This window comes from Ranitomeya imitator, chromosome 3, assembly GCF_032444005.1.
Source record: "Ranitomeya imitator isolate aRanImi1 chromosome 3, aRanImi1.pri, whole genome shotgun sequence".
NCBI lineage: Eukaryota > Metazoa > Chordata > Amphibia > Anura > Dendrobatidae > Ranitomeya > Ranitomeya imitator.
The window spans coordinates 91,214,727-91,236,690 of record NC_091284.1 but is presented as its reverse complement, the minus strand read 5'-3'; the positions used below and the strand labels follow the sequence as shown (position 1 = coordinate 91,236,690).

At 40.9% G+C, this 21,964-nt stretch overlaps 1 protein-coding gene across 5 annotated transcripts in view; it reads left to right on the top strand.

The window, feature by feature from the left end:
* LOC138672775 (cytospin-B-like) overlaps positions 1-21,964 on the top strand; it is a 461,361-nt gene that overhangs the window by 337,615 nt on the left and 101,782 nt on the right. For all 5 annotated transcript variants that reach the window (XR_011319773.1, XR_011319774.1, XM_069761119.1 and 2 more), the window contains one exon: positions 16,351-16,417. Coding sequence is in view for 3 of the 5 variants with exons in the window: in XM_069761119.1 (XP_069617220.1) it covers positions 16,351-16,417 (67 nt within the window). In the remaining 2 variants the exon portion in view is untranslated. The remainder of the gene's footprint in view (positions 1-16,350; positions 16,418-21,964) is intronic.

The following is a 21,964-nucleotide window of genomic DNA, read 5'->3' as shown; positions in this document are numbered from 1 at the left end:
GAGTAGTTTTGGAGGAGGCTGGGAATGGGGGGGATTCTTCCAGCCTCCATGAGGGAGGCCATAATAGTTGTAATCCTGACGGAAGATAAAGATCTACGACTGCCTGAATCATATCGCCCGATTTCTTTGCTCACAACGGATGTTAAACTTCTGGCTGGGGTGTTGGCGGCCCGATTGTCAGGTGTTATTTCTAAGTTGATTCATCCAGGTCAGTCTGACTTTATGCCCGACAGGTCCACGGCAGTCAATCTTAGAAGGCTTTTTTGAATTTACAATTGGGGGCTGATAACGGCGGGCATAGAGTTATTGCTTCTTTAGATGCCCATAAGGCATTCGACAGTGTGGAATGGGGATACTTGTGGCAGGTATTGCAGTGCTTTGGCTTCGGCCCACAATTTGTGTCCTGGGTTCAGCTATTGTACGCGCAACCATCAGCTAGGGTGAGAGTGAATGGGGGAGCTTTCTTATATGATAAGGCTACATAGAGGGACGAGACAGGGGTGTCCGCTCTCCCCTCTTTTGTTTGCTTTAGCCATGGAGCCGCTGGCCACCAGGATCCGACAGTCCGCTGAGGTCTCTGGGTTTAAATATGGATCGATAAAGGAAAAGATAGCGCTTTATATACTTCTGTTCTTGAGTGATCCACATGATTCATTGAGTAATGCAATTCGGCACATCGAGGGATTTGGTGCTTTGTTGGGGCTTAAAATAAATTAGAATAAGTCAACTCTGTTTATGGTGGATGATGCAGGGGGTGAGCTGGGTGATTTCTATGGAAGGGGGTAGACTTAAAGTAGCAGATCAATTCAAATAGTTGGGGATAATAATCTCTTGGCCGATCACGACTTACTTGCATATGAATCTTACACCGGTGCTGGGAACTCTTAAGGCAAAGGTAGGGTCTTGGTCTAAGGCTACTTTCACACTTCCGTTTATTAATATCCATCACAATGCGTCGTTTTGGGAAAAAAAACACATCTTGCAAATTTGCCCGCAGGATGCGTTTTTTTCCCATAGACTTGTATTGCCGACGGATCGTGACGTATGGCCACACGTTGCGTCTGTTGTGCACTGGATGCGTCGGTTTTGGCGGCCCGTCATCTCGGAAAAACGTTCACGGAAACGTTCTGTACGTCGCATTCAGTTTTCCTGTCTGCGCATGCCCAGCAGGAAATGTCTCTCTCTCTGACTGACTCTTTCCTGCTCGGCAACGCAGACGGAAATGTGAAAGCAAACACTTCCGTCGGTACATCGCGCCGACGCTTTGTGACGGGCAACTACCGACAGAAGTGCGAAAGAAGCTTAAGTTGCATTTATCTGTTGTAGGCCGAATTAATCTCATTAAGATGATTATGATGCCTAAGATACTGTATGTTCTCCATAACTCACCTATCTGGATACCACGTGTAAAATTCTAACTGATTAACTCTTTATTTAGAGGCCTGGTGTGGGGGAGGCATCTGCGAATTAGATTGGAGACGCTTCAACGCCCTAAGGACGCGGGAGGCTTGGCTTTACCTAACCCTGAAATATATTTCTTGGCGGCCCAATGTCAGCATTTAAAGGGCTGGGAACATGAGTCGTCTTCCAATGTAGGACAACTTTTGATAGAAAGGGTGGTGAAGAGAAGTCCGGCGGTACAGTGTCTTGAAGATGGATCCCTAGGGATACTGGGGAAGAAATACCCAACGTTATTTCTGATATATAAAGTATGGGGGAGAGTTAAACAAATTTGCGGGGTTACTTGTCTAACTAGGTTTTCTCCGCTGTGGTTTAGCTAGGGCTAAATGGGAAAGAGAGCTGGGTCGTTTAGAGGATGAAACGTGGGAATCTGTATTAGAATGGATACCGAAACTATTACTGAATGAGCCATATATACTTTCCCAGCTTTATATTGTACACAGAGTGTATAGATCCCCGGATGTCCTGCATAGAGCTGGGCTGAGATCTGACTCTGAATGCCCTAGATGTAGGAATGATAGTGCTGGAATGTTTCATATGTTATGGTCGTGTCCGAGATTGACTGCTTTTTGGTTGGTGGTTGTAGAAGGGGCATACAGATGTGTAATTCCAATAGAACCTTTGCTGTGCGTGCTGGGGTACATGGAAGAGATAGCTGTGGATAACAAGCTGAAAATAGCAATCGCCAGACTACTATACATGGCTCGGAAGATCATAGCCAGAAATTGGATCAAAGAGGAACCTCCCTCGAGGGGAGAATATCTTAAATATGTGAAGCAGGTCATTACCCTGGAAAAGGGTGTATATTAGAAAAGAGGGAAGATGGGCCTGTTCAAAAAATTGTGGACGCCTTCGTTGGAACTAGGCTAGGGGAGGCTAAGAGAAGTTAGGCCCGAGGAGGGTTCGCCTATATATTTACGGTGTTTTCGTTTATAAATAAAAGTTATTGTATATGGTTAACGTATATAATACCACAGGATATGTTAAGAGGAAAGCGTGAGCTGTCTAAAAGGGAAGGAGAGGGGGCGGGCTGGGTAAGAGGGGGTTAAGAGTGGGGAAAATCGAAAATTATGTCTTAATGTGAAATGTTCTATTGGACTCTTATATTTAATAAAAAACATTTGAGTGAAAAAAGGAGGGCTGGCGGGTGTAGTGTCTGAACTGTGAGTTAAAAGCCGTATATGAAATATCTAAGTTAAAGCCGCAACTTAATGTCACCTGTTGGTGCCTATTGTGTTCCATGAAGTGTAATGGACTGTGCATGACCCGGTTTATGATGCCATTATAAACCGCATGGACTGTTTTTGTCAGAAAAAACGTGCCTGTGTGACTGAGTCCCGTTGCTAAGCGGTGTCCAACAACACATGCAGTAAGCGCTATCTCACATTGTGCATACACAGAAGAAGAAGAGGTCATGTCGACCAGTCATGTGAATTCCCCCATTTTGGGAACCATGGAAAAGTGTTGGACACAGTGTCTTCTTTCTACATACATACACCATGAGCAGCAGAGGACTCTGAACAGGAATGCTGTAGGAAAAAAATAGAGGGTTAAGGTGCTTTCACATTGCGTTCAGGCACCCATTCGAATCCCCAGCAACTGGATTCGGGAGTATGCGCCGACTGGGCTATACACTATAATGGTGCTGGCAGAGCGACCGTGTGCCCTGATGTGCATCATTTTCTGGCGTATACTGGACACTCAGACGTAGTAGACCAAGTCTGGGTGTCTGTCTCTAGTAGGGGTGCCCACCCGAAAATAATGCAAAGGGAGGATATACAGCTTTTAGGGTGGTCAACCGTCCAGAAATTCCTGGACAGTCTGTAAAAATAGGACACTTTCTTGCCTTGTCTGTTAAAAAAAACAAAAAAGAAACCCTCCATCCATATATCGCCTGATAAAGCATGTCACAAGTAGAATATTGTTAAAATAAGCTTTTACTATTGGATATACAACCATTTTTGCTATTGACGGAATCTCCATTTGATAAAACCACGGATGCAAGAGTTTTCATCTATTAAATCATGTGTCTCGTTCTTGAGGTCTGATATTATTCCGCTTTTTCCATTTTGATACTTTACTGCATTTGGAAGGCTACATATGAATGATGTGCCCGTCTTTGGATCCACTCACCCAAAAAAGTGTCTGTATACTGGAAGCTACGTCATTCTAGAACAATAGAAGTGATATATCACAGTGTGACATTTGGGTTAGAACATGTGATTATTCCAGTAAAACATCCATTCTTCCCACAGGCTAATAGACCAGACATATTCATTTATTTTTCATTGTATTATAATTAGTTTTATATTGTCAACTATTCCACAATTGTATAGAAGATATTCACAAAAGCTGTCCCTGCCCCAGTGAGGATTATGATCTAATTTCCCTAGCATTTAAATAAAATTGTCACTATTGTCCTTGTAGGAAGGTGACACATTGGTGGCAAATGTGCAAACATTTATATCTGTCCAGTATATGTAACCAATATCCCTTGCTGACAGCCAAAAAAATCAACAGACAGGTTTCACGTGACTTGTACTATTCATTCTGTGCGTTTTTGGGCCACAGGCTTTTACCTGTGAAACGTGCATTTCAGCTATAGGAATGGGTGGTAGGGATGGAAGCGAAAGATTTGGCTTTGAATTCTGAAGAATTTAGGAGCAGTAAGAAAATGAGGAGATGACAGAACTTAAACTTGCCAGTGGTACTAGCATCCACAAACGCTACCCCATCTCCGTGTGCTGACAGTGTGTCCCATCTCTCGTCAAAGCACCTTTTACATCCTGTGCATATGGCATGAACAATGAACAGGGCTGCCACCATTATTTCAGGGCCCCATACTGGCAATTTTTTTCCCTTTGAGACTCCACCTCAGCTCCGCCTCTACCCCTCAAACCTTCCACAGTTCCACTACCCACGCTTGGAAAAATCTCCACTAAGAGATTTTAAGCCGCCGTCATGACACTCTAACTTTTTCAGCATTTCTTAAAATGACCAATAATCTTTTTGGGCATGTTTTTCTTAATTTTGCTTTAAGGGAATGTGTCACATACGTTGTATAAATCACCAATAATACCACATACAAGGGAAAAATACATCACACCATGGCCGGACCACATATCACACCACATAGTCACCGAATAATACCAAGTACAATAGACAACTACCGCCACACCAAGACCAGATCATATAATGATCGAATAATAGCACATACAAGGGTGAAATACTGCCACACCATGAGTAGACCACATATTACCGCCTCATAGGAGCTCTGTATATACTATATAGTGTAAGTGTAGAGGTAAAACACTGACTCACCAGTGAGGTCTTTCCTTCTTCATCCAGTGCAGACAGCCATTATTTCTTCCAGCCAGGACTCTGCTATGCAAAAAAGAACACAGTTGTCTAGAGCACCGTTTCCATAGCACATTCTCTAATTTTTCCCCAATTTCTACATCACACAAAATGGGAAAAGCTACATAGTGCCGCACTAAACAGTAACAGCCCCCCCCCCCTACTGAAAACAGTATCCTCAAAAATGAAATACATCACAGCAGTTTTAATATCCTGTAATTAGCCCCTACAGTAATAATGTCCCCCCATCCTGGCCTCCTTGTGTCTCATTTTTGGCCCTATATGTTCTCCCATTCTGCCCCTATATTTCCTCCTATCCTGCCCCCATATGTTCTCCCATCCTGCCTCCATATGTTCTCCCATCCTGCCTCCATATCTTCCCTGCCCCCATATGTTCTCCTGCATTGCCACATATGCTCTCCCATCCTGCCCCCATATGTTCTCCCATCCTGCCCCCATATGTTCTCCCATCCTGCCCCCATATGTTCTCCCATCATGCCCCCATATGTTCTCCCATCCTGCCCCAATGTGTCTCCATCCTGCCCCATGATCTCCCAACCTAACCCCATATGACCTCCCATCCTGCCCCATTTGATCTCCCATATACAGTGGGTACGGAAACTATTCAGACCCCTTTAAATTTGTCACTTTGTTTCATTGCAGCCATTTGATAAATTCAAAAAAGTTAATTTTTTTCTCATTAATGTACACTCTGCACCCCATCTTGACTGAAAAAAAAACGGAAATGTAGAAATTTTTGCACATTTATTAAAAAAAACCCTGAAATATCACATGGTCATAGGTATTCAGACCCTTTGCTCAGTACTGAGTAGAAGACCCCTTTTCAGCTAGTACAGCCATGAGTATTATTGCGAATGATGCAACAAGTTTTTCACACCTGGATTTGGGGATCCTCTGCCATTCTTCCTTGCAGATCCTCTCAAGTTCTGTCAGGTTGGATGGTGAACGCTGATGGACAGTAGTGATGAGCGAATATACTCGTTACTCGAGATTTCCCGAGCATGCTCTGGTGACCTCCGAGTATTTTTTAGTGCTCGGAGATTGTTTTCCTCACCTCAGCTGAATGATTTACATCTGTTAACCAGCTTGATTACATGTGGGGATTCCCTAGCAACCAGACAACCCCCACATGTACTTATGCTGGCTAACAGATGTAAATCATTCAGCTGCGGCGATGAAAACTAAATCGCCGAGCACTAAAAATACTCTGAGGACACCCGAGCGTGCCCGGGAAATCTCGAGTAACGAGTATATTCGCTCATCACCAGGGGACAGCCATTTTCAGGTCTCTCCAGAGATGCTCAATTGGGTTTAGGTCAGGGCTCTGGCTGGGCCGGTCAAGAATGGTCACAGAGTTGTTCTGTAGCCACTCCTTTGTTATTTTAGCTGTGTGCTTAGGGTCATTGTATTGTTGGAAGGTGAACCTTCAACCAAGTCTGAGGTCCAGAGCACTCTGGAAGAGGTTTTCCTCCAGGATATCTCTGTACTTGGCCACATTCATGTTTCCTTCAATATCAACCAGTCGTCCTGTCCCTGCAGCTGAGACAACACCCCCATAGCATGATGCTGCCACCACCATGTTTCACTGTTGGGATTGTATTGGGCAGGTGATGAGCAGTGCCTGGTTTTCTCAACACATACTGCTTAGAATTATCACCAAAAAGGTCTTTCTTTGTCACATCAGTCTTTAGAAATACCCTGGTTTAGGGAAAGAGGGGAAAAAAAAAAAAGAGACAAGTGCGGCGCTTCCTCTGAGCGTAATACGTTTTTACCAACAAGTTAAAAACATTTCTTTTATTTGTAGTTATGCTCACCTTCTATCGGTAAGAAATGCACGTTGAGATTCTCAAGGAATCAATTCTTTAGGCAACTCTTCTTCGTATGTTGTATAATCCAATAAGGTGTGCAGCTCACTTTGGAGAACTATGTGTTGATCCTGCTTCAGATCCACATAGGTGGCAATTTCAAAGAGAAAAAAAAAAAAAAAACTCCAAGTAAATGTGGCGCTAAGCACCTACGGATTTTTTGAATTCATCCACTTCAAGTGAAAAATGTTAAAAAATTCATTTATTTTCTCAAAATAAAAAAATAAAATATATTTGTAAATTTTTTTTTTTTTTTATTTATTTATTTTTTTTTTTAAACAGTACTGTTTTTTTTAAAAAAATTTACAAATATATTTAATTTTTTTATTTTGAGAAAATAAATGAATTTTTTAACGTTTTTCACTTGAAGTGGATGAATTCAAAAAATCCGTAGGTGCTTAGCGCCACATTTACTTGGAGTTTTTTTTTTTTTTCTCTTTGAAATTTGTCACATCAGACAAGAGATCTTATTTCTCATAGTCTGGGAGTCTTTCATGTGTTTTTTTTTAGCAAACACTATGCGGGCTTTCATATGGCTTGCACTGAGAAGAGGCTTCAGTCGGGCCACTCTGCCATAAAGGCCCGACTGGGGGAGGGCTGCAGTGATAGTTGACTTTGTGGAACTTTCTCCCATCTCCATGCTGCATCTCTGGAGCTCAGCCACAGTGATCTAGGGATTCTTCTTTACCTCTCTCACCAAGGCTCTTCTCCCACGATTGCTCAGTGTGGCTGGACGGCCAGGTCTAGGAAGACTTCTGGTGGCCCCAAACTTCTTCCATTTAAGGATTATGGAGGCCACTGTCCTCTTAGGAACCTTGAGTACTGCAGAAATTCTGTTGTAACCTTGGCCAGATCTATGACTTGCCACAATTGTCTCTGAGCTCCTTGGCCAGTTCCTTTGACCTCATGATTCTCATTTGGTCGCACATGCACTGTGAGCTGTGAGGTCTTATATAGACAGGTGTGTGCCTTTCCAAATCAAGTACTATCAGTTTTGTTAAACACAGCTGACTCCAATGAAGGAGTAGAACCTCAAGGAGGACTGCAAGGAAATGGACAGCATGTGACTTAAAGGGACTCTGTCACCTAAATTTGGCGGGATTGGTTTTGGGTCATATGGGCGGAGTCTTCGGGTGTTTGATTCACCCTTTCCTTACCCGCTGGCTGCATGCTGGCCAAAATATTGGATTGAAGTTCATTCTCTGTCCTCCGTAGTACACGCCTGCGCAAGGTTCCCTTTAAAGATGAGTGTCTGAGCAAAGGGTCTGAATACCTATGACCATGTGATAGATGTCAATTTTTCTTTAATAAATTTGCAAAAATGTCTACATTTCTGTTTTGTTTTCTTTTTTTTTTTCAGTGAAGATGGTGTGCAGAATGTACATTAATGAGAAAAAAAATAATTTTTTTGAATTTACCAAATGGCTGCAATGAAACAGAGTTAAGGCTGTGTGCACACGTTCCTGATTTTTTTTGTCGTTTTTCGCTATAAAAACGTGATAAAACCGCGAAAAAAGCGCATCCATTAAGCATCCTATTAATAGAATGCAATCTGCATTTGTTGTGCACATTTTGCATTTTTTTCTGCGAAAAAAACGCAGCGCGGTAAAAAGCGCAGAATGTTCATAAATTTTGCGGATTTTTTGCGGATTTCCAGCTATTTAATGCATTCGGAAGATCCGGAAAAAAAATGCGACGCACAAAAAAAAACGTGAGAAAAACCCCCCAAAAAGCGTGCGGATTTCCTGCGGAAAAAGTCCGGTTTTGTTCAGGAAATTTCTGCAAAGAATCCTGACGTGTGCACCTAGCTGAAAAGTTTAAATGGGTCTGAACACTTTCCGCACCCACTGTATTAATGTTTTTCAGTGGTATGACTATCTTGATTAAAGGGGCAATCATTCAGAGTTTGAAAATTGCATTTTAAACACAAAACATATCAACCTAAATTTACCATTATCATAAAGTACAATGTGTCACGAAAAAAAATCTCCAAATCAATATATGAATATATGTTGAAGCATTCCAGAGTTATTACCTCATAAATAGTGATGAGCGAGTGTACTCGTTGCTCGATGATATCCGAGTATTTGTTAGTGTTCGGAGATTAAGTTTTCATCGCCGCAGTTGAATGATTTACAGCTACTAGCCAGGCTGAGTACATGTGGGGGTTGCCTGGTTGCTAGGGAATCCCCACATGTAATCAAGCAGGCTAGTAGCTGTAAATCATTCAACTGCAGCGATGAAAACTTAATCTCCGAACACTTAGGCCGGCGTCACACTTGCGAGTTTTACGGACGTAAGAGCGCAGAATCTACGTCCGTAAAACTCGCAAAAAATACGGCACAATTATTCTCTATGCCCCTGCTCCTATTTGCCGTATTTTACTGATCAGTATTATACGGCTTTCTACGGCCGTACAAAATCGCAGCATGCTGCGTTTGTCACCGTACTGCGCAAGAAATACGCCAATGAAAGTCTATGGAAGCGTGAAAAATACGGATTACACACGGACAAGCAGTGTGACTTGCGAGAAATACGTAGCGCTGTTAGAGAGAAAAGCCGGCAATTCAGTGCGGTGTACAGTAAAATCACACTGACAGCTTACAGTCCAATAGGTAGAATAAATGTGTACACATAGAATAGGTATATATATATATATATATATGTCAGTGAGACACATATATGTATATATATTAATATTTATTCCAGCGCTATACAGCTTGAAAGCCGGTAATTCAATTACCGGCTTTTTCTTTCTCCTTCCTAAAACCCGACATGATTTGAGACATGGTTTACATACAGTAAACCATGTCTTCTCTCCATTTTTTTTGCAGATTCCACACTACTAATGTCAGTAGTGTGTATCTGCAAAATTTGGCCGTTCTAGCTCTTAAAATAAAGGGTTAAATGGCGGAAAAAATTGGCGTGGGCTCCCGCGCAATTTTCTCCGCCAGAGTAGTAAAGCCAGTGACTGAGGGCAGATATTAATAGCCTGTAGAGGGTCCACGGTTATTGGCCCCCCCCTGGCTAAAAACACCTGCCCCCAGCCACCCCAGAAAAGGCACATCTGGAAGATGCGCCTATTCTGGCACTTGGCCACTCTCTTCCCATTCCCGTGTAGCGGTGGGATATGGGGTAATGAAGGGTTAATGCCACCTTGCTATTGTAAGGTGACATTAAGCCTAATTAATAATGGAGAGGCGTCAATTATGACACCTATCCATTATTAATCCAATTGTAGTGAAGGGTTAAATAAAACACAAACACATTATTTAAAATTATTTTAATGAAATAAAAACAATGGTTGTTGCAGTATTTTATTCAACGCCCAATCCAGTCACTGAAGACCCTCGTTCTGTGAGTAAAAAAACATAATAAACCAACAATATACTTACCCTCCGCAGATCTGTAACGTCCAACGACGTAAATCCTTCTGAAGGAAGGATTTCTAGGTAATTTCCCACGATCTATGAACAGCCAGCAGAGGGCGCCTCACCGCAAATGAAGCTAAATATAGATCATTGATCTATTTTTAGCCTCATTCCCTGGGGTTTTGCAGCGAGGAGCAGCCTGCATTAGCACAGCTCCTTGCTGCAAAATGTTTTAACCCCTTCAGAAGGATTTACGTCGTTGGACGTTACAGATCTGCGGAGGGTAAGTATATTGTTGGTTTATTATGTTTTTTTACTCACAGAACGAGGGTCTTCAGTGACTGGATTGGGCGTTGAATAAAATACTGCAACAACCATTGTTTTTATTTCATTAAAATAATTTTAAAAAATGTGTTTGTGTTTTATTTAACCCTTTACTAGTATTGGATTAATAATGGATAGGTGTCATAATTGACGCCTCTCCATTATTAATTAGGCTTAATGTCACCTTACAATAGCAAGGTGGCATTAACCCTTCATTACCCCATATCCCACCGCTACACGGGAATGGGAAGAGAGTGGCCAAGTGCCAGAATAGGCGCATCTTCCAGATGTGCCTTTTCTGGGGTGGCTGGGGGCAGATATTTTTAGCCAGGGGGGGGCCAATAACCGTGGACCCTCTCCAGGCTATTAATATCTGCCCTCAGTCACTGGCTTTACTACTCTGGCGGAGAAAATTGCGCGGGAGCCCACGCCAATTTTTTCCGCCATTTAACCCTTTATTTTAAGAGCTAGAACGGCCAAATTTTGCAGATACACACTACTGACATTAGTAGTGTGGAATCTGCAAAAAAAATGGAGAGAAGACATGGTTTACTGTATGTAAACCATGTCTCAAATCATGTCGGGTTTTAGGAAGGAGAAGGAAAAAGCCGGTAATTGAATTACCGGCTTTCAAGCTGTCTAGCGCTGGAATAAATATTAATATATATACATATATGTGTCTCACTGACATATATATATATATATACCTATTCTATGTGTACACATTTATTCTACCTATTCTACTGTAAGCTGTCAGTGTGATTTTACTGTACACCGCACTGAATTACCGGCTTTTCTCTCTAATATATGTGTCTACTGACACATATATATATATATATATATATATATATATACATATATATATATATATATATATATATATATATACAGTATATATATATATATTTTCTTTTCTTTTTGGGACACATGGATCACTTCTATAGCGGTATGTTGGTTTTGCTAGCCTGCGAGAAAACCACGCAGTACGGATGCCATACGGATTACATACGGAGGATGCCATGCGCAAAAAACGCTGACACACCCTGCCTACGGAGGAGCTACGGACCACTTTTTTCGGGACTTTTCAGCGTATTACGGCCGTAATATACGGACCGTATTGTTTTACGCTGTGTGTGACGCCGGCCTAATAAATACTTGGAGAACACCCGAGCGTGCTCTGGAAAACCCGAGTAACGAGTACACTCGCTCATCACTACTCATAAAGTGACACTGGTCATATTTAAAAAATTTGGCCCGGTCACTAAGGGGTTAAAACTGGTGCAAAGAAAAAATCCCTCCTCTGGGGTATACATCATTAGAGCTATACTTGGGTACTGCCCTTGTTAGGGCAGGAGCACATACATGGGGCTCAACAGAGTAGGTAGATTTGACTATTGATTTACGCTACCAGTGGAACCCCATGGAACATGACATCCACACAGCTCAAATGGGTGAGATCTACACTTCTTTATGCACTATGGCACCTTGTATTTGATATGTCATATTATTATTTACCAAGGGTTACGTAGGCCCTTATTGTGGATGATGGTGGTTGTTCTTTGTTTGTTTTTTTCTAATTTGTGTAATTTTTTTTTTTTATCAATACTGAAAAACACTGCTTTTAATCGCTAAACGGCGTAGCGAGAAAAAAAAGTCAAAACGCCAGAATTACGTTTTTTTTTGTCACGCGACATTCCATTAAAATGCAATAAATAATTTTTTATTTTTTTTTTTAATTTTAGAAAAGTTTTTTTTTTTTTTTTTCACCACTTAGATAAAATAGAACCTAGACATGTTTGGTGTCTATGAACTCGTAATGACATGGCAGGTCAGTTTTAGCATTTAGTGAACCTAGTAAAAAATGCAAAACGAAAAACATGTTTGGGATTGCACTTGTTTTGCAATTTCACCGAATTTTTTTCCCATTTTCTAGTACACGACATGATAAAACCAATGGTGTCGTTCAAAAGTACAACTCGTCCCGCAAAAAATAAGCCCTCACATGGCCATAATGACGGAAAAATAAAAAAGTTATGGCTCTGGGAATGAGGGGAGCGAAAAACGAAAACGCAAAACCGAAAAACGCTCCGGTCATTAAGGTGTTAATTTGTCTGCTGCTGGGTTTCCTTTAATAAATTCACAAAACACAGCAGCGGTAAAGTTGTACTTTTTATTTTTAGATTGATTTTGCATGAGAAAGGTTAAAATAAAAAAAAAAGGGATGAATGTGATGATTTTGAACAGCCCCAATGCCAGAGCTAAAAGCAAAGTGAGCTGATGATTTTCACAGCGATCAGATCATAAATCCTCTCTGCTCATTAAGAAGAGACATAATGGAATTGGATTCTGGTGGAGACGGACAGGCATTGATTGCGTCTCACCAAGTGAATAAAAAGGGGTGATGTCATGTTTTGGATGCTTTTGTGACAAATTCCTGCTTTGTTGGAGAGCGTGAATGGAGATGGTACGGGGGGAACGATCTGGGGTCTATTTAAGATGTTTTCGACGTCCTAGGAAAACATTTGCTAAAAAGAATTGAAATCAATGAATTGTGTGACGCCTCATTTTTCTTTTTTACACATTTAACACCAGTAATATTTCAGATTTGACCTATGGATATAACAAATTCCCCGCCCCGCATGTTTCGCAGCTGTTAGACAGCCAATAACTAGGCAGGCTAGCAATCCCATTATGTTTTTTGGCTGCTTAACAGCCGCAAAACTTTTGAGGCAGGGACTCGAGCATGGCGCTCAAGCACCCACAATACTCGATGTGTACCCGGGCACCCAAATGCTCACTCGAGTGGCGAGCACTCTTGCTCATTACTAGTGTGGATGTATGGTAAAACTACAGTCCCAAATGACCTGATCTTGGTCAGCACAGTTTCAGATCTAACAATCCGTAAGTCGACAAGCATTGTGCATATTTGCGATAGCAAAGCTCATCTACTCTATTTGCGTAGCACACTTTTCACAGGAATAACACGTGGTATGCAAATAATTGGGATGAATTACATGGAAGCGAATATATGCAGCACTCCAAGCGTTCATTTGCAACTTGGATGTACCAGTATATTTAGGGTGCCGTTCATACAGTCTTTGGGGACTGACTTTTAGGCCTAGTTCACATGTCCAGTAATCATCCGATAAAACGAATCCAGCAGCAATCCTTTGACAAAAAAAGTTGTGGACACACAACTTTTTTTTTTTTGTCCGGCAAAAAAAACTGATTTAAACTGAATCCGTTTTTTTTTTTTTCACATTAAAACCCATGGAAAACGGATTAGTTATTTAACCAAATGTTTTTCTTTCATTTGAAAAGGATTTGTTTTTGCTTACTGGAAGAAATGGAAAAAAACAGATGGCTATTTAGCGGATCCGTTTTACATAGGTTTCGATGGAAAAACCAAAAACTGATCCAATTGGAATATTTTTTTTTTTTTAGTCGGACAAAATAGTTGTCTGCACACATTTTTTTTCTCAACGGGCTGCTGCTGGATCTGTTCTAACGAGATAATTACTGGATGTGTGAAGTTGGCTTATACATAAAACACCATGATCTTTTACACCACGTAGCCGTTAGATTATTATTATTATTTATTGTTATAGCGCCATTTATTCCATGGCGCTTTACATGTGAGGAGGGGTATACATAAAAACAAGTACAATAATCTTAAACAATACAAGTCATAACTGGTACAGGAGGCGAGAGGACCCTGCCCGCGAGGGCTCACAATCTACAAGGGATGGGTGAGAATACAGTAGGTGAGGGTAGAGATGGTCATGCAGCGGTTTGGTCGATCGGTGGTTAGTGCAGGTTGTAGGCTTGTCGGAAGAGGTGGGTCTTCAGGTTCTTTTTGAAGGTTTCGATGGTAGGCGAGAGTCTGATGTGTTGTGGTAGAGGGTTCCAGAGTAGGGGTGATACGCGAGAGAAATCTTGTATACGATTGTGGGAAGAGGAGATAAGAGGGGAGTAGAGTAGGAGATCTTGTGAGGATCGGAGGTTGCGGGTAGGTAAGTACCGGGAGACGAGGTCACAGATGTATGGAGGAGACAGGTTGTGGATGGCTTTGTACGTCATGGTTAGGGTTTTGTAGTGGAGTCTCTGGGCAATGGGGAGCCAGTGAAGGGATTGACAGAGGGGATGAGAGATTCCAACCAAAAGTAATATGAAACCATTATTTTTTTAATAATTATAAACATAAAAACATATGTAGAAAAAACACAGGGCAAAGGCTTGCAAAAATGGGAAAAACACAGCGTGAATAAGCAAATAACATAGTGGGGGCATCAAAATAACCGGACCTGTAATCAATTATATAAAATAACCACACGTCAGGATTTCTTGCAGAAATTTCCTGACAAAAAACTGACATTTCTACCAGAAATCCGCATGTTTTTTTTTTGCATTTTTGATGCATTTTTTGCGTGTTTTGTGCGGTTTTTTTGCGTTTTTCCCCAATGCATGAAATAGCAGCAAAAACACGAAAAATCCGCAAAATTAATGAACATGCTGCTTTTTTTACCGCGATGCGTTTTTTATATGTAAAAGTGTCAATTATACAAGTCCCCATTCATAGGCTGAGTAGAAGAAATCGGAGTGAAGAGCATAATATAGCTAAAGTGCCAGTGCATAAGTCTGCATGAGTATTAGTACTGCATTTTATCACTCCACTTAAAATGACATTCCTACAAGAATCAAGTAGCCTGGCACACACTTAGCAGAGTTGCTATATATGAAAAGAAAGGGTGGTATATTACCTAAAATAAGGAGAGCTGTGCCCCCCTCACACTCGACAGAGGCCGTTTCGCTGCTTGCTTCTTCCAGGGGGCGTGTTGTATTATACATAAACAATATCAAGCACTCTTTGGTCAAGGTTGTCTGAGCTTTATCTATTTGTTATACACTTTGTATATTTTTATCATTTCTTTATTTATATATACTCCTCAACATAGAAATTGCAACAGCAATTAGGAAAAGCTGTGGAATTATGGAAATCACAGGACAAATTAATGATATGCAAAAGATGAAAAAATGGAAACATACTGTAATTTCCAAAACATCTCAATTATTCAGTATTGATTATGAGCGTCACTCATATAAATACCCACACTTACATGCTGAAGGCACTTGGGCAAATCGTCAAGATCTGCTGCTGGCAGCTCCCTTTGCAACATTGGTCCTACTCCTGGGATTATGCTGTGGGGGTAGTATATTGTACAGCACTCTGATCCTTTTAGTCTTCATTCCAGGTACACGAACAGCTCGGCATTACATTGATTTGGTGGTGGAACCAGATATTTCCCCAAAATGGTCCAAGAGCCGTTTTTCAACATGACTACTCCAGGCCGTATCTTTATTGTGCTACTGTGAGCAACCTGCTTGGCCCGAAGTGCTACCGTGTCCTGCAGCGACTCCAGAATTGTCTCCCATCGAGCACATCTGAGATCTCATTGGTTGAAGCTGGCAGCTGCAGATCTTGATAATATACATGCCCAACTACATTCACCGTGGCAGATCATTCCTCAGACAATCCATTAATAACCTCATTGATGGCAGACTAGGTGTTAGTGTGTGTGGATTTCTGCACATGGCGGTTACTACACACCACTGCCTAAATCGAGATGTTTTGAAAATGTGGTTGCGGTTTTTTTATCATTTGCATATCATTAACATTTCTATCCATCCTGTGATTTTCTAAACTCCATGGCTTTTCCTTTTTGGTGTTACAATTTCAATATTGAGGCGTGTAGGTTGTTTTTTTTTTCTTTGGAATGAAGAAATATATGAATTATTCTGTAAGCATAGGAAATGGAAGATGTAATTACGGTAATCATGTTACATGTAGATGAGGATGTTTAGTGTTGTTTTTTTCTTTTATATGTTTATGAATTGCATTTACATGACTTGTTTTAATATGTTTTAGTAATATACCTTTCCTTCTATCGCAGAGGCTCTCGGCTTCCAGCATTGCCAAGCTTTCGAGCAAGGACACCGAGAAGCAATTAGATTTTTCAGGTAATGTGCTGCCACTAAATGAGACTGTTTAGTAGTCATAGAAGCGAGCGCTCCACGGCTTACAATGACTTGAACTGTGTCCAAATGGTCTTTCTTTTTCTGGAGCTGTTAAGATGTGCGTGCCTGGGACACTGTCCACATTCTATTTTTAAAACTGGCTCAATAAGAGAATTTGAAAGTATTTGTGAAATCCGGATGTGACTATTTTCAGATCACATTAGGAATGATTGTCCATAGGCTGGTGTGCATTGTCGTAGGATACCATAACTATATATTTTATCCAGTTTCCTCTCATGTATTTTTCTTTATCTTAAATCATTTTCCATGTCAGTAAACCTTCTGAAAGAAACTAGAATGGCATAAAAGGACTTCACTCAGTTGTACGTGTGCTTGCCCACCTATGTAACAAAATTAATAATTACAAGACAAATAACCCCTTTACTTCCTATTTGAAAAAGTATACTAATACCAATGTTTTTATTATGTAACGTCCTCCTGATACAATTTGGTCCTCGACAGCACTGCTCATCTATCTATGATCCATGTGTATTTCCTTACATCCAGTTGTGGAACTTATAATTATTCGAAGATTTGTTGATTAAAATGTACTTTGTTCATGGAAATACCCCTTTAACTGTTCACAACAACAGAAATTTTGACCAGGGTGCTAGAACATTTACACACCACTTTATATATATATATATATATATATATATATATATATATATATGTGTGTGTGTGTGTGTGTATCTATGTATGTATGTATGTGTAATATATACATATACACATACAATGTTGAAAATAAGTATTTGATAGACTGATGATTTTACAAGTTTTCCCATCTACAAAGAATGGAGACGTCTGTAATTTTTATCGTAGGTACACTTCAACTGTGAGAGGCCGAATCTAAGAATAAAAAAACAAAAGATCAAATTATATGATTTTAAATAATTAAATTGCATTTTATTGCATGAAATAAGTATTTGATCACCTACCAACCAGCAAAAATCCTGGCTCTCACAGACCTGTTAATTATTCTTTAAGAAGTCCTCTTAGTTTTCACTTGTTGCCTGTATAAAAGACACCTGTCCACACAGACAATCAATCGCACTCCAACTTCTCCACCATGGCCAAGACCAAAGAGCTGTCTAAGGCCACCTGGGACAAAATTGTAGACCTGCACAAGGCTTGGATGGGCTACAGGACAATAGGCAAGCAACTTGTTTAGAAGGCAACAACTGTTAGCACAATTACCGTATTAGAAAATGAAGTAAACACAAGATGACTGTCATTCTTCCTTGGTCTGAGGCTCCATTCAAGAACTGGCTTCGTGGGGTAAGGATGATTCTAAGAAAGGTCAGAAATCAGCACAGAACTACACTGGAGGGCCTGGTCAATGACGTAAAGAGAGCTGGGACTACAGTCTTAAACATTACCGTTAGTAATGCACTATGTCATCATGGATTAAAATCCTGCAGGGTGCGCAAGGTCCCCCTGTTCATGCCAGCTCTTGTCCAGGCCCAATTGAAGTTCGCCAATGACCAATTGGATGATCCAGAGGAGGCATAGGAGAAGGTCATGTGGTCAGATGAGACCAAAATAGAACATTTTGGAATTAATTCCGCTCGCCATGTTTGGAGGAAGAAGGATGAGTACAACCCCAAGAACACTGTCCCAAACGTGCAGCATGGTGGGGTCCTTTTCTGCAATGGGGACAAGACAACTGCACCCTAATGAAACGAGGAAAGATGGGGTCACGTATCACAAGATTTTGGCCAACAACCTCCTTCCCTCAGTAAGAGCATTTAAGATGGGTCATGCCTAAATCTTCCAGCATGACAATGACCTGAAAGATACAGCCAGGGCAACTAAGGAGTGGCTCAGTAAGAAGCATTTCAAGGTCCTGAAGCGTCATCTCCAGTCTCCAGACCTGAACCCAATAGAGAATCATTGGAGGGAGCTGAAACTCAATGTTAACCAGCGACAGCCCCAAAATCTGAAAGATCTGGAGAAGATATGTATGGAGGTGGGGGCTAAAATCCCTGCTGCAGTGTGTGCAAACTTGGTCAAGAACTGCAGGAAACGTCTGACCTCTGTAATTGCAAACAAAAGTTTCTTTACCAAATATTAAGTTCTGTTTTTCTATTGTATCAAATAGTTATTTCATGCAATAAAATACAAATTCATGCAATGGGATTTTCTGGATTTACTTTTAAGATCCTGTCTCTCACACTTGAAGGGTACCTACGATAAAAATTACAGACTTCTCCATTTTTTGTAAGTGGGAAAACTTGTAAAATCGTCAGTGTATCAAATACTTATTTTCACCACTGTATACGTATATATCGATATATCTCTGAATGCTGTAAAAAGTTCAAGAAAGCAATTTGTTTATTTCCATTAATCACCTCTTAAAAACAATAATAAAGGCACTTAAAATATTAGAATCACATGCGGTTGATTTCTACTCTATCTAATGTGCTGTTACCCACTTCACTACCAGCGTGAAATTAATTTGATTTACACGGTGTATTCAGTTACATTTAAGGGTCTGCTGGGCCATAATAATTGTCAGCTGAAAATGTGTGTCCAGCATGTACTGCCAACTGTAGGACATAATAATAGGCACCGCTGGAGTCCCAATAATGTTTGGCCCGGAATACAAGGGCTGCTTTGTTCACTTCCCATTTTAGACAGCACTGATGTAATGCACTGAACAGAGGCTGCAGTGTTCACACATAACGAAGGGATTGGAAAACTGCTGGGAACTTGGGGAAAGTCACCCTGAATCAAGTCCAAAGTGGTTGGTCACTGCTGTAGAATTAGCGCTGTCTGTCCTGTTTGCCCTACTGTAAATATCAACATGGACGATTACTTTTACTAGATAGTAAGGCAAGTTTAAAGGGGTATATCAGGGGCCAACATAGAAATCATGAGGCCCTATAGCATAAGTTCTAATTCCCTCCTCAAAAAATAAAAATAAATATTTGGTGGAGTCACAGAAGAGCATAGCTCACAACTTTGCAGCCTTTACCAATTATTTTTGTTCCTACTGCTACTGGAGCCCTAGATTCCCCTTTCGTTGCACCCATAAAGTATGGTGCCAACAAAAGTACCCCACAAACACTAAATGATACTGTAACAGTGAGTTCCTCCACAGTACCCTCCACGTGTACAGTATGATGACCCTACTGTACCCCACCTCAACTACCCCAGCAAAGTATGGAGACCCCAATTCAGTATGATCCCCCAACTGTTAACCCCACACAGCTCTCTATACAGTATAATGTCCCCACATCTCCCCCCACTGTATAATAGCCTGCATTAGCTTGTTGCACCCCTCACACCCTGGCATCCAGCACCCAGTGTTACGCTGCCCTTCCCCCCACATATGACCCTGTTTATAATATAATGCAAAGATTTGTAAACTTTAATCCCTTCACCCCATAGCTTGTTTTCACCTGCATCAACATATCCACGTGATTCTGATGTTGTTTTATACTTTGTTAGTGGTAAATTTAGGTCAACATTTTTTTGCGTTTATGTGTGGAAATATTGTAATTTTGGGTAAAATTTAGCAAATTTCCCATTTTAATTTTTATGATATTAAACCAAATAGTTATATTACACAAAATTGTTAATAAATAACATTTTCCACATATTTAAATTATATCAGCACCAATTTTGAAACATACTGTACTTTTTTTGTTAGCAAGTTGGAAGGGTTAAAACTTTATCGTCAATTTCTCATTTTTCCAACAAAATTTACAAAACCAATTTTTTTTTTTAAGGGACCACTTCACATTTGAAGTGCCCTATATGAAAGAAAATACCCAAAAGTGACAACATTTTAAAAAACTGGACCCCTCAAACTGCTCAAAACCTCATTCAAGAAGTTTTTAATCCTCCGGGTGCTTCACAGGAGTAAAAGCGATTTTGCTTTAGCTCCAAATTTTGCATTTTCACAGGGGTAAAATGGGAAAATTGACGATACAATTTGTTGTGCAATATCTCTTCAGTATGCCAATACCACATATGTGGTGGAAAATTACTGTTTGGGCGCATGCCAGGGCTTGGAGGGGAAGGAACAGCATTTCACTTTTGGAGCGCAAAATTGCCTGTAATAGATTGTAGGTGCCATGTCTCATTTGTAGAGCCCCCTTATGTGCCTAATTAATGGAACCGCCCATAAGCAAGTGACCTCATTTTGAAAACTACACCCCTCAAGGAATTTATTTAGATGTGTGGTGAGCATCTTGAACCTGCAGGTGCTTCGCAGAATTATCACAATGAGTTGTGAAAATGAAAAAAATACATTTTTTTTCAAGCAAAAATGTTGCTTCAGCCGCAAATTTTTCATTTTCACAAGGGTACCAGAAGGAAATGGACCATACTATTTGTTGTGCAATTTCTCCTTAGTACACTGATGCCCCAAATGCGATGGAAAACTATTGTTTCACATGGCAGGGCCCGGAAGGGAAGGCGCGCCAGCTGAATTGTGGAGCTCAATTTTGGCTCAAATAGATTGCCGTTTCGAAGTCATAGTTGAAGAGCCCCTGACATGTCAAAACTGCAGAAACCCCCACCAGTGACCCCATTTTGAAAATTGCACCTCTTGAAGAAATCACCTAGCGGTGTGGTGAGCATTTTTACCCTCAGGCGATTCACAGAATTGTATAACATTTGGATGGGAAAATGGAAAATTGCAATTTTTTTCCACTGAAATGTTGCTTTGGCACCAAGTTTTTAATTTTCAAAAAGAGTAATAGGAGAAAATGAATAATACAATTTTTTACGCAATTTCTCCTGAGTACACCGATACCTGTTGTGAATTCTGTGGCAGAGCTCCCTCCTGTGGTCACAAGTGGTACTTCGGCTGATTCTCTCTGTGAGCTTCTGTTGGTGGAGGGAAGTGGTACTGAGGCTTCTGAGTTTCCTCCCTCAGGTGATCTGGTGAGGTCGTTAGGTGCTTCTCTACTTAAATCCACCTAATGCTTTGATCCTGGCTTCCTGTCAATGTTCCAGTGTTGGACTTGCTTTTCCCTGGATCATTCCTGTGGCCTGCTGCTCTGCATAGCTAAGTTCTTCTTTGCTATTGGTTTGCTATTTTTTCTGTCCAGCTTGTCTAATTTGTTGCTGGAAGCTATGGGACGCGAAGGGTGTACCTCCGTGCCGTTAGTTTGGTACGGAGGGTCTTTTTGCCCCCTTTGTGTGGTTTTCTTTAGGGTTTTGTGTAGACCGCAAAGTTACCTTTTCTATCCTCGCTCTGTTAAGAAAGTCGGGCCTCACTTTGCTGAATCTATTTCATCTCTACGTTTGTCTTTTCATCTTACTCACAGTCATTATATGTGGGGGGCTGCCTTTTCCTTTGGGGTATTTCTCTGAGGCAAGGTAGGCTTATTTTCTATCTTCAGGCTAGTTAGTTTCTCAGGCTGTGCCGAGTTGCATAGGCAGAGTTAGGCGCAAACCACGGCTGCCTCTAGTGTTGTTTGGAGAGGATTAGGGATTGCGGTCTGCAGAGTTCCCACGTCTCAGAGCTCGTTCTAT